Source organism: Littorina saxatilis, linkage group LG2 (genome assembly GCF_037325665.1).
Source record: "Littorina saxatilis isolate snail1 linkage group LG2, US_GU_Lsax_2.0, whole genome shotgun sequence".
NCBI lineage: Eukaryota > Metazoa > Mollusca > Gastropoda > Littorinimorpha > Littorinidae > Littorina > Littorina saxatilis.
Window position 1 is genome coordinate 22,374,240 of NC_090246.1, and position 13,196 is coordinate 22,387,435.

Genomic DNA, 13,196 nt, shown 5'->3' on the forward strand with positions numbered 1-13,196 from the left:
AATTTGTACAAAGTTATACTTTTTGTAGAAATTTATAAATTCACATTTTTTGGGGGCAGATTTCTTAATTATTAATATCAAATAATCAGCTAAATTGGATTCTTAAAGCTTTTCTGCCAATCCTAGTCTCGCACCCTCGAGACTTAATACGTTGCTATGAGAGACAGACAAGCCGAAGATTAGTCCAGGAAAGTTGTAGACCTCGACCCTCCTAGTTTTTTTTCTTCGACCGCCTCAAGGGCCCAAGCAACCACCAAGATGGCAATGAGTTATCATATGGAAGCTCGCATCAAGCAAGATCGGTTAAACAGGTGGGCCGAACAACAACGACGCACTGAATTGGAACCTCAAAATCAGGTTTGTCTATCTTTCAGTTTCACTCCCTCTGAGTTGTTGGGGTCATTCCTCTACAAATTAAGAGCTACCAACAACAATCAAAACGTGTTCTGCCCTTCACGAACACAGAGGTTCCTACTATTGTAAATTCTCCTGCAATGCATTGCTTCAGACTATTTAGTTTAGTTTAGTTTAGTTTGTGGGGACAAATGCAGTCGGCCGTGAACCCCATAAAGGTCCCATCAATATTGTTCTACTTTTTTTTTTATTGGGTCTGCATAACTTACTCAGGATATAATGATATTTTATATTCAATTCTTTTTACAAAATCGAATTACATTTATAAATTTTGGATATCTTCATCCAACCGATTCTTGAAAGATTTAACTTGTGCCTTTTTAACAAATGGTGCAAGTGCATTCCAAAGAGGTGCAGTTCTGTTAATAAAACCTTTTTTCCCTCAAATTGGTTTTACGACGCTCAATAAAAAATCTAGTTAATATCATTTCTGGTCTTCTCATATTCAGTAAAACTAAAACTGAACATTTTTGCTTTTTCTATCATCAACTTTATTCACAATCTTAAACATCTGAATCAAATCACCTTAAGTCTTCTACATTTTAAAGTTGGTAAATCCAAAGTATGAAGTCTCTCCATATACGTCAAATTTTTTAAATCCTTTAAAAAGCGTGTTGCTCTCCTTTGTACCCTCTCTGCAGTTTCAACAACGGAGACTATATCAAATTGGCATATATTCTAACATTCTTTTTCCGTTGAAGAAGACTGGAGGGTTACCGTCTGGTTTTCTAATTTTATTGAATAATCCTTTCCAGGGTTTTTCTGACCCATATGCATAACTTTGCATTTCGACACATTAAAATACAAATCCACGTGCCTGACCAAGCTTGCAATTTCAGTAAATAGGCTAAATGGCAAGCATCATATTTCTTTTAGTGATGGGGAGTCTGGGGCAGTTATTGTATTAATTGTGTCTTGCAGATAGATACATGTATATTCTGACCATTTACACATCTATATCAGGCCGTAGGGGACAGACTTGAAGACGTGGGATACAAAACGAAAATGGACAAAGTCTTGACCACGGATGCCGAACAGTTTCATCAAACCAGGTGGGTGTCATGACCAGATTTGTGCTTCCTGAAGCTAGTGTTCACATGGACACCATAAGCTTGATTGTATTTGAAATGAGTCACGCATTGTAGATTTTTTGTTTGCACCGGAGTGTTTTTTGTTGCCTGTGTTTGAAGATGTAGTGCTTTGATGTTTAACTTAAAAGCAGCTTAGGCCAAAAACAAAAATAGGTCTGTTTACGGTAACATAGGGTAAAAAAATAGGGTCGGTAGGTCGGCTTTTTTTTTTTTTTTTTTTCATTTTTCATTTTTCATTTTTTTCTCCCCTCTCTATGATGTTTCACAGTTCATTTCTTCTCATCAATCCCTGTTTTTGCCCAACATAACTATAAACAGTACTTTGAGCTTACCTCCCTTCTGTCGTCTGCTGTTTGAGCGCAAACAGCTCTATTTTGGATGCGGTTTTTTGTTTTTTTCCAGACGATCCAAAAAAAAGATTAGGGTCGGGCCTAAAAACTAGGGTTGGTTGGGTTACCGTAAACAGACCTTTTTTTTTTTTTTGGCCTTATCCTTCAATGAATTCTGCAAACTATAGTGTCATATACATGTGAGTTGTTCTTTGCTACTGGTCACAAGTGGGGGTCAGCTCACACGGACGCATTTTTTCAATACAGTCTAGGGGAGAAACTGGTTACAAAGCACCCAGTACATGCCAGAGAGATAAGAGAATCGGCACAATCAAAGAAAATACCAAAATCATTCAATAGATATGGAAATATTAAGATTTACTGTGAAAATGCTAGCAAAAATGGCGTCCAAAAATGGGAACGCACACTTGGTGCTTCTTTGAAGACTTACCTCCCGTTCTGTGTTGTTGATAATAGTCGTGTTTGTGCTGTTTTTGTTGAAATAGTATCTAATAAAACTGATGCAGTTCTTGAAATGTTGCAAATTATTGTTGTCTTTGTGAAATGCGAGAGTGTTCTGAGGCGTAATCTGCATCCGGCTGATGTCCCACATAGGGTACCCCACTTCGATCAGCGTATCACTCCAAATGAGCTTCATAGCAGAAAAGCAGATACACTACCAAAACACTGCATAACAGATCTACAAGTCTGAGCCAGAATCATTGAAATTTACTTTCTGTATAAAATATTGCAATCAAATTTGTTCACGCCGTCACACAAATAACGCAGGTTACCCTCGCCTTCGATTCAAAGTAACTCCAATCTGACTGAATTACCATCGAAACGCAGATGACGAACTGATTCACCACACATTTGTGGTATTTTACACACAAATTTCAACTGTGTTGTTTCGCGATAAACAGCCATAAACAAACAAATGTGGCGCCGTCACGTCGCCTCGGAAGGAATAACGCAGGTGACCAAGACTTGTTTCCGATACCTGTCTGATTAAAATCATCGTTTTTTTCACGTATGACGGCTCTTTGGCAGATCTGGTGAGTTGGAAACTGTCTATGAATGTTTCATTTAATGTCAAATGCGTACATTCTTGTCGATATTGTTACATTTGGGTTCACAAATTAAGTCAATCGTCGTGTTGTCGGAAAGTGACTTTTGTCAGCATAGAACTTACTGTGCTTTGATCATTGACTGAGAAGAATCTTCCGATGACACTAGTTCATTTCACTACGCGACTGCAGATCTGCAAGGAAACTTATGGCAGGGGAAATAAGCTTAACTGAAGACGAATAAGCGGAGTAACTGTTCTTCAACGGATTGCTCTCACTGATCTAAATATTTAGATCTTGTCGTCTGCGTAGTCTTCGGTCGTGTGAAAGTCACATCTATTTCGACTGTGTGCATCGATCCGTGTAGTGAAATGTTGATCTTTGATGATTTGGCAACATAACTTCGCTAAATGTGCTTCGAGTGTATCTCCCCGTTAACCGCATTTGAAAACGTCTTTTAACAAGACCATGTTTCGACAGCCCAGACAGGGGGGATCCTCGATAGCTCACAGGGTATATAATGTTTTCCGCCGTTTTTTTGAAGAATCCTTTCAAATTTACCATTCCAAAAGTACCCTATGACACGACTCGAGTGGCAAAGAACATTCTCTGCAATTCCTGTCTCAGTCCGTGCAGCCGTTTCGGGTCCTATCGTTAGCATACAAACATACACACAGACACACAAGAACCAGCTTTAAAAGTTAGATTATGTAGGAACCGTGTGAACCAGTGATTTTTTCTTATGTACAACAGATACTACAGTATTTCTGCTTTATGAAAAGCAATATTTCAAAAACAAAACTAGAGATTTGAATTTTGACCACTTTTCCCCCTTTCTGTCACCAGTACTGAAGAACAACTCATGTACAAGATGGAACAAAACCAAACAACCATTGGATTTGATCAGTGTGTGTTAATTTTCCAAATCCGCCAGAAAAGATGTTTGGTGCTAGACTATATGGTTATGATTACCTGTTTTGCCTAATTATTCAGTCGGTTAGTTATGGGGCTGGGTTACAAGAAATCTAGCTTTTGTAAATACAACCATTGTGTTGTTGTAATGTGCATGTGAGGTTTGGTAAAGGCGATAACCTCTACAAGTACTTCGCAGTTAGTGAGTTACTGATAAAAATGAAATATTGAGCATGTCAGAAGTTCTCACATTACTGTATGTAGAACAAGTAAAAAAAAAAGAAGGTAACATTCCTCACACTGTGATGTTTATGCATCATGTTGCCTGAGAACAATGCTATGTGTGCACACACACACACTATAACTTACAACATAAACAACAAAAAATAAAATAGTTACCCTGCTAAAATATTGGTATGGAACATACAATGTAAGGGTAATGGTAGTTCATGTTTCTTTAAATTCACTTTAGTTGTAGGTGCTCTTTAAAAACGTCTGTTTGTCTATGTGTGAACACATGCACACATTTTAGTTTTTATTAGTTTTTAGTTCAGAAAAGGGTGTCATTGAACAGAAAATGATTCAATTGAAGAGCCACAACCAACAGATCAGTATAAGTTAAATAAACATGTTATTATGAACAAATCACTCTTATACTTTAGAAGTCATGCTGTGCTCACTCTATTCATGTTGTTAATTTAACAAACTGATGCAAATTGATATTTTTGTTGAAACATAGTTTTGCATGACATTTTAAAGGAGTTAAACACAGCTTTTTGGTTATTTGAAGATTTTCACAAATGAAAAATATGCCTCACTGCTGGAACAGAATATAAATATATATAATATATGCATCATAGTTTGAATTCTCTCTCTCCCTCCCCCCTCCCTCCCCCCTTTCTCTCTTTCCTTTCAGTTTCATCCACCTTGGTACCTTCTTCTGGACTCTCTGTCTCTTAAAAAAAAACAAAAAAAAACGCACTAACACACACAAGCACAGAAAAGAGAGGGGGAGAGAGTACTCACATTTGCATAATAGAACTGCCTTCAAGTTAGACTTTTGCATTATCTATTACTTTATTAGTGGGGAGCGGACCAAATCCAGGCAGTAATGTAGGCATGATATTTTCTCACTCACCAGATCCAATACTGCCAATCAGAGAAGAGACGTTCCGTATGAGACAGGGGTGATTTTCAACAAAGTGGTGCACGACCCCAATTATAACTATCGCTTGGAGCGAGCGTTGGGGGGAAACTGTCTTCATGTCAACCCCATATATAAGATCATGTATCCACGGTCCTATCACCTTCGCCAAGCATAAGGACTTAGTCACATAGAGTTAAGTCTGTCCCCACAGGAGAAAAAACAAATGTCATTTGTTTGAAATATTGAGTTCATTTGTGTGTAGACTGACATATCAACAGTAAATACTTGGGAGATTTTTTTGACTGTTGGTGTTATCTTTATGTCTGTGGACCTACTGGTGTTGCTTCTGTGTTATGCAATGCTTTGCTTTTTATAATAATCATTGACTCAGCATGCAAAAAAAAAGTATGTAAATTAAGATTTTGCTTCTGCCATCTCATGTTTGAGGTTTCATTTCTTATGAAAATAATTAGACTCTCTTCATTATTTAATGAGAAAAGGTCTGAGCTGGTGGAGTTATAAGTTGTTCATTGTTGAGAAATACATAGGCATGAGCATGAAGACTACTTTTCTTTTCTTTGATTACATTGTGTTTAGCAGAGTTAGGTATGTTTTATTTTATATTATGTATTTAAATTACTGTGTTTAGCAGAGTTAGGTATGTTTTATTTTATATTATGTATTTGACTTACATAAGGTTCAAAATGTGTCCCTAAATGCTCTCACAGAACTAATTTAGAATCCAGGTAAATGTGAAGCTAATAAAAACCAATTGCTACCAAGCATAATTCAATGTCTAATTTCAGATTGTCTTCACTTACCTGTCAAATAAATGTTTTCCCTTGTTAATGTTAAATAAATAAATAGATAAAAGTCCTGTCTCTAAGAGAAAAGCGATTTTGAGAGGATTTAATATTGTTCACATCTTACTCTCTTCATAATGCACCAGAATATTTGCAGGCTTCAGTTAATCAGAGTGGCTTGCATTGAACGTCATGAAGAATTCCATGTTATTATTCACAAGCTGTGATGTAAGACTTTTTTCATGCTACATCTGTATTCTTGTGGATTTGTGTTCAGCAAAAGATTTGGCTTACACAAGCTTAATGAAAAAAACATCCATTTAGTTCATTCTCTGGCAGGGCAACAAGAAATTAGTGGATATTTTCCATTGAGCGTGATTGTAGACTTTTGATGATTGTAGATTTTTGCAGTCGTAGTTTACCAGCTTTTTCTAAACATGAAAAAAACCGTATACTCTGCAATATGAGAGTTATCCAAGCTTTCTTCTAACAAGGGTGAGATGTGATTCAATATAAATATAGCCTGTGTGTGCCTTCCCTCTGCAGGCCCCCACCCCTGCCCATGTTCCGCGTCAACCAGGACGGATATTGCAATCGCTATCAAAACCGTCAGCACCTCAACCCGCATGTTGATGAGGCTTTCGTCACCCTGTATCCAGGGGCTGATAACAGTGACTATAACTGCGATGACAATCAGGTTCACAGACGATTGAACAGTGGCCTTGACAAATACCAGGTGTCACTTGCTGTGAATGGAGAATTTCACATGCAGCTTTCTGAACCTGCAGAAAGTCTTGAACAATGAAGAAGTACAGTTTTTGTTCCAATTTCATTCTGAGGTGGAAAATGACACTTTTTCTAATCCTTCGTGCAAATTCCATGCTTGGTTTGCCTTCAGTAGCATATGTTAGATCAAAATCTAAACTGCTTACACTGAATGATTATAATGCAGCTGTTTTCAGTGCAGTGCATAACGGAACGGACTTGACTTTAACTACATGTAATTCCCATCCCCAGATCAGTGTGTGGCTGATAGATATATTTCTTGTGTTCATTTGAGCTTTTGATTATGCAAAAATTGGAATCATTTGAAATCTTGCCAAAGTAGAAAGTAATAATACTGTTATAATGCAATCTAACTTCTAAGTTTGTTTACTCAATAGGAGAATCCAGGAGGTGCTGTTTGGGATTGAACTTTTTTTTAACCAAGGTCTTCTGTTCCCCCTACCGAACTATGTTTTTCATCAATCTTCCATGTTCCTGTAACAGAAGAAACATGTATGTTGTGGGTGTTTTTGAGGATCATCATCAGGTTTTATGAAGGATATGAACATCATGATGTGTTTAAAGCTCGCATCTTCCTGCAATTGTTTTCTTCTTTAGAGAGATTGGGTGTTGTTATTTTTATTTTATTTTTGCAAAAATATATCAGGTTAACCACTTTCCTGCACAAGAAAGAATTGACACAGCTAAATCTGTCTTGTCTACATTTAGGGCATGGGCACACCTGGACAATAGTTAACACTTCATTATATGTTCATGCTTTGCCTTTATCATCCACTTTGTGTGAGAAATGAAAACTTCACGCGAACCATTCCATCCCATTGAGTTTGGTGATATGCTGTTTCTTTTCAGTGAGTCTGGAGAGAAAAGGTTTAAAAACTGGAACCCCCCAAAGAAGGCGAGACCAGAGGAACCCATTCCCAAACCTCCTCCCCCAACCATCCGAAGTCTGAAACGAGACAGTGTTTTTAAGATCTTCCATCCCTATGACTTCTACTAATACGAATACCAAACATGTGAAGGATAGACTTTTATTGTTAAGAGTGCCTGCTTTGTTTGAAAACTCCTGCCTTTTCTGTTTACGTGTGCTGTTATTCCAAATCAAGAGAAAAATGAGTATTTTTGCATAATTTATTTGAGTGTTGGTTTGACCTATTTTTTAACAGCAGGTTCTCTTTCATGAGTTTCTCAGTTTACGGTCAGACCATAGTATGTCCAGGTTATAACCTCAATAGAAGTTCTGCATACAATCTAGATTTCAGCTTCTGATTCTTGCAATATTTGAAATCAAAGTGCAGAAGTTTTTTCGAAAACAAGCCTTCTGTTTCAAATTCAGTGCTCCAATTTCTCATCAAATTTAAATTTTACTTTTTTATTTTACTACATGTACCACATCAGTATTATTACTTGAGGACAATATTGTTTACCTGTCCCTGGGTGCTTGCGTGTGCAATTTCTACTCATGTATAACCCTTTCTAAACAAGATCTATTCTGAAGTTGAACTTTTGAACTGCTCTGGTATAAAATAGCTAGGCTCTGTGTGGGATAACTTTTCAGTTCCATAGTAGGGTTGGGTTCATCCTAGAACCCACTATCTGATCAAACACATGATAGTGATCATCTTTTTTTTTTTACCCATAATTTCTAAACTTTATGAGCAAGACACACATGCAAAAGATGCAGTCTTCAAGGTAAAATGCTTAAAAAAACAAAACATTTCACAATTTTCTTAGAAAAAAAGTGTTATTCCTCAACAGAAATGTTGACATGCATTCAACATTTACATTAGATTATAAAACTAAAATTGCCACACACTCAGTATCTGAGTTTCTCAACTGTGGTTCCCCTCCATTACCCTTAGTTTGCATAATTGGCGTTTGGTTTGCTCCGGTCACATATTAGCACCATCAAACAATCAGCGAGCAAAATTCTATACGGTGTTTTTGTTATGCTTTCAGCACGGATTGTGCCATCTTTTCTAAACATCGCAACGCGCAGAATCTACCTGCTGATAATGTACACCCGCTGATCCATCCAAAAGACAAAAATTTCCGAGTCCCTCGTGATCAGCTTCCTAGGAGGAAGCCACATTTAAAAGTTTAGAAGATAAAATGTTTTCTACTAAAACATGTCTGTGTTAACATACAGTATTAATCAGAATTTCGAGATGATTGATTGAAATCATGCAAATGCGATTTATGGAAGTCATGCAAATGCGTTGTCCATTTTACTGTTCTTATTTGACCTTAACTTGAAGGTTTTCATTGTTCATGTTACTAATGTCCAGGTTTGATCATGGTTTGATAACAACAGACAGTTAAAGTTGTTTTGTACTCTGTGTGAATTTGCAAATTTTGCTGGTTTGGACTTTTTAAGTTCTTTTCATTTAGCCACTTTCATTTTGCATTTTCCTTTCATGCTGCAGACATTATCAATTGATGTAAATGCATTGGCCTTGAAATTCCCTGTCATTGTTTTCTGCTTACTCCAAAACTCCTGTCCTGTACTGGCCTGTGCTTTATTAACTACTGTTTGTTGCTGAATACAGAACATCTCATGACAAAATCTTTGGTAATTTTCAGAGTGCAGTGGCTGTTTCTGATTTATTTGTGCTGTTCAAAGGGTGGGCAGTGTGCTGTGCTGATGGCTAAGTTGATCTTTAAAAAATAAAATACAAATTTGAAAGACAAGGCGATAGGACCGCCTTACTGACTGGTGACCTTTGCTTTGTCAGGAGCGTACACACATGGGCGGGAGCAGAGCGCAATCGACGTTGCTACGACTACAGTTGTGAGGGACCTCTCCTAGGCTCCTCCTGGCGAGGCATGCGTAGAGAGCTGAACTTCCAAGAGAGCTGCTTGCCAGCTGCAATCTTTGAGAGTCGAGGCCGAGTGGTGCCACGCCACGAGTTTGTACCCGCGGATGCGGCGTTCAGGGGGAAATAAGTTGTCACCTGTGTTGAACTGAAGAGGCGGTTCATGTACCTGTGTGCGTTCCTGACCAAAGCATAGCTACCACCAGTATGTCACCGTGGTCTTTTTTCCCCTGTTTGTTACCATTGCCATGCATAATATCAGCACATTAGCCATCACACTGCATCTTTTGTTATATCTGAATGCGCCTTGTTGTCTTACAGTGTGATTTAAAACAAAATATGTTGCAAAGAGTTTAGGGCAAGGCTGGGTGGTTGTTTTAGCAAGACCTAAATTCTTGTCAATTTATGTGTTCCTGGACTATGGAGGAGTTACCAACAAAAGTTAAATACAAATTCGGCTGAAAAATTGAGGTTCCATTCAGTGCATGTATTACATTCAAGCAAACATCTGTCGCCTGTGAGTGCCTTTTATCAGTAAGATCATAGTTCTGTTGAAGATCAATTCAGAATGTGTTTTGGTGGAGAAGAAATGTTGTAGACACCTTTGCCTTGCCTAACTATAATATCTGCTGCTGAAATTGTTAGTTCTTCCTGTACTGAACTTGTATCTTTGCTTTTTGTCCAAGGACAAGTTTGGGGTAATTGCCTTTGCCTCATTCAATCTGTGATAACACTACAGTATTATTTATGGTCATTTTGTGGCTTTTGTTTGATGAAGCATTTAATTTGTTCTCCTTTGTTTGACATCAGTTATGTTTCTTTTTTCTGTAACCCCTAACACCCCCCCCCCCCCCCCCCTCTCTCTCTCTCTCTGATTTCTGTTATGACTTTTCCTTTTCGTTAGATGTGTTGTGTATATGTTATAGTTGCCTCTATGATCTATCAAAGATATGCCTTGATAGTGGTATTTTTATGTACATCAGTGTATATCGAATCTACAAGAGAGAACAAATCTCGCAAGGTAACTGATGTCCTTTGTCCTAAATTTATTCAGTTTATTTAACAGTATTATTTTGTTGAGTTTCAACTTATTCAACTTATTGGCTTGTCTCTTCAAACTTGTATTTTTTGCAAATGTATTAATTTTGTTTGCACAAGTTTACTCAGTCTGTGATTGTATGTGTTTTGTTTTATTTGGAATGTCCTTTACATGCGCAATAAACAGCAAAGTAACATTTATATTTGTATTGGTGATGTTGTATCAATGTACTTGAGTGTGTGTGTGTGTGTGGACGATGTACTTTAGTGTGTGTGTGTGTGTGTGTGTGTGTGTGTGTGTGTGTGTGGATGAAAACGTTGTCCATAATTTGCACAACATCTCAAGTCACTCACTCTCTTGCAAAGGGAGAAAAGCAAGCAAAAGGCTGACAGTCTTATTCTTACTGAAAAAAACAGACACAATATACACATATACATTAAAACATATACAGACACAGAAAATGGTTTCACGAAGCAGTCTTACTGGTGAAAATAGACATGTCAATTAATACATTGATATACAACAAGGAAAATGTTTTCCAATATGAAGCTGAAATCCAAATGCTCCAGTGAGAAGTATGTGTATTGCTAAACAATGTCAATGAGCCAGGAACATTTTCACACAATCTTCCATGTTTTTCACCAGGCTAGTTTGAAAACATGCGCATGTTCTGGCATAAAATTCAACAAGCAATACTTGAAGGATACCACTGATATTGTGATATCATGCTAAGAATTGTTGAGCTGACCTGGCCATCACATTAGGCCAAACAAAAGTATATGTTGGTTTAGGGTAACGTGAACAAAAAAGATAGGGTCGGTCGGTCGGCTTTTTTAAATTTTATTTTTTTAATTTAGTTTATTTTAAAGGTTACTTCCCTTAGTCTCAGTTTGCAAAATGTGCCAACAGTTTTTTTGTTTTTTTTTAGAAATGAAATTAAAGGGTTAGGGTCAGCGAGAAAAAATAGGGTTGGTCGGGTTACCCTAAACCAACAAATATTTTTTCTTTGGTCTTAGCATCTTATTAAAACTAAAAGCACAGTAACCTTATCATATTCTTTGAAGGTTTAAAGACTTCTCGTGTAAGCAAACATGTTAACCACCACAGATCTGCATGTTCAGGCTTTTAGACAGGATAAGAGCGTATATGCTTCAACAAATGCCCAGAATCAACCGCCTGGCTATTTTCTGCATAGATTGGGAGTTTTTGTTGTTGAATTAATTTTGTAAGTGACACCGATGTCCAAGTCTGCACAGAATGCAGTCACGCAGGGGCGGATTAGGGGTGGTGTTAGAGGGGTTCCATGGAACCCCCCCCCCCCCCCCTCGGCTGTCCTAAAAAAAAAAAGAAGATTTAATACTAACTTTAAAAGAAATAATGAGTGGCTGCTGACACCAGTTGATCATTTTTAAAATCAAGAATAAGCCATAAATTGTTCAGTAAATAGCTAAAACTCTTCAGCTTCAGGGGGGCTTCCCCCCCAAAACCCCACAACGGGGCCTTGCCCCTGTACCCCACAAGGGGTCTACACCTGGACCCCAGGCTGTAACCCCCCCTCTGACTTAACTGCTACGCCCCTGTCACGCCAGATTATTGGCATGTGTCCAAGTGAAAGGATGCTGTTATTCCGTGTGAAAGCCGTGTGAAAGCCCGGACAGATCTGTGGGTGTCAACATCATTGTGTACGCTGGAAGGACTGACAGAAACATTTTCGAAGCTGACCTTTTCCGCGTTTCACAACATTTATCGGCCTTGCATTATGGATAATTACAGCAAGAAGTCAGCGATTGATGTCACAGGATGGAATCAAAACTTACAAATAATGAACTGACAGGCTCTGCCCTTTCAAGGGGTTGATCTCGAACATTAGAACTTGCATGAGAGACTATTGAGGCTTTACATAACACTTTGCAAGTCTGTTTGATCCCCAATAATGGTAAATAATAAAGCTAACATTTTTAGGTGAGTTTAAAATATGATTACCTCAGTTGACACAAGGAGGCTGAAATTGTATTTACTTATTATAAAGTATCACAGAGGAGCAATTATAACATTCTAACAATACATGTATTTGATTACATCATCAAGCAAGATGGCAGCTCGTATTCAGCTTATTACAAGATACAAAAGTAATTCCCCAAAATGCAGCTATCACACATTCACATGCAATCAACGTTGGTAGGCTACTTTTCTTATAACAGTGGTGAAATTAATCCAGCCTCCCTGGGACAGGCTGATCTTTCTTAACCCAGTGTGGGATTTTCAGTGGGGCGACCACCCCCAACCCAGCGCGTCCCCGGGTGGCGGATAGGGGAACGGTCTTCAGATATGGAGATCAGCCGCTTGCGGCCGCGGACCAAACTGGCTCCGGGTGGGATCCCGGAAAATCCTCCCCCCTGTGCTCTCAGGGTAGGACGTACGGGCCATGAGCTAAGGGTGAGGTAACCCCGACAGAAAACCCCGAATGCTGAAGACGGAGGACCCGGGCCGCACGGCGCATTCTAACAAACCATGGGTACACGCACTTACGCAAATGATGACACAATCAACCAGCACAGATGGAAATGGCGCTCGCCCATTGAGGACCCCCCAGGGTGGAGCAGCGTCGGGTCCCATGCCTCAAAGGGACCCAGCCCCAACTACTGGAGGTCCCTCCCGTCCGTCTTGTCACGCCAGGGGACGCGGGAGGAAAGTGACTGGCACCACCACAACCAGGAAGAAACCCAGTCAGCAGCGACCTTTTCAGGTCATGCACTGGAACGCAGAAAGTATCCTGAACAAGAAGACAGAGTTGG

The 13,196-nt window shown here is 38.7% G+C and overlaps 1 protein-coding gene across 2 annotated transcripts; it reads left to right on the forward strand.

Annotated features, from left to right (window-relative positions):
* Positions 1–137: 137 nt before the first annotated feature.
* Positions 138–10,601, forward strand: LOC138958498 (uncharacterized). 2 transcript variants are annotated; one of them, XM_070329671.1, is made up of 3 exons: positions 138–357; positions 1,378–1,466; positions 6,310–7,392. In XM_070329671.1, the coding sequence occupies exons 1-3, from the start codon at positions 259–261 to the stop codon at positions 6,566–6,568; spliced, it is 447 nt and encodes a 148-aa protein (XP_070185772.1). In that variant the 5' UTR covers positions 138–258; the 3' UTR covers positions 6,569–7,392. The 2 variants fall into 2 exon arrangements, with proteins under 2 accessions (XP_070185772.1, XP_070185773.1); XM_070329672.1 differs by lacking the exon at positions 6,310–7,392 and adding an exon at positions 9,282–10,601 and having other exon boundaries at positions 140–357.
* The last annotated feature ends 2,595 nt before the right edge of the window (positions 10,602–13,196 follow it).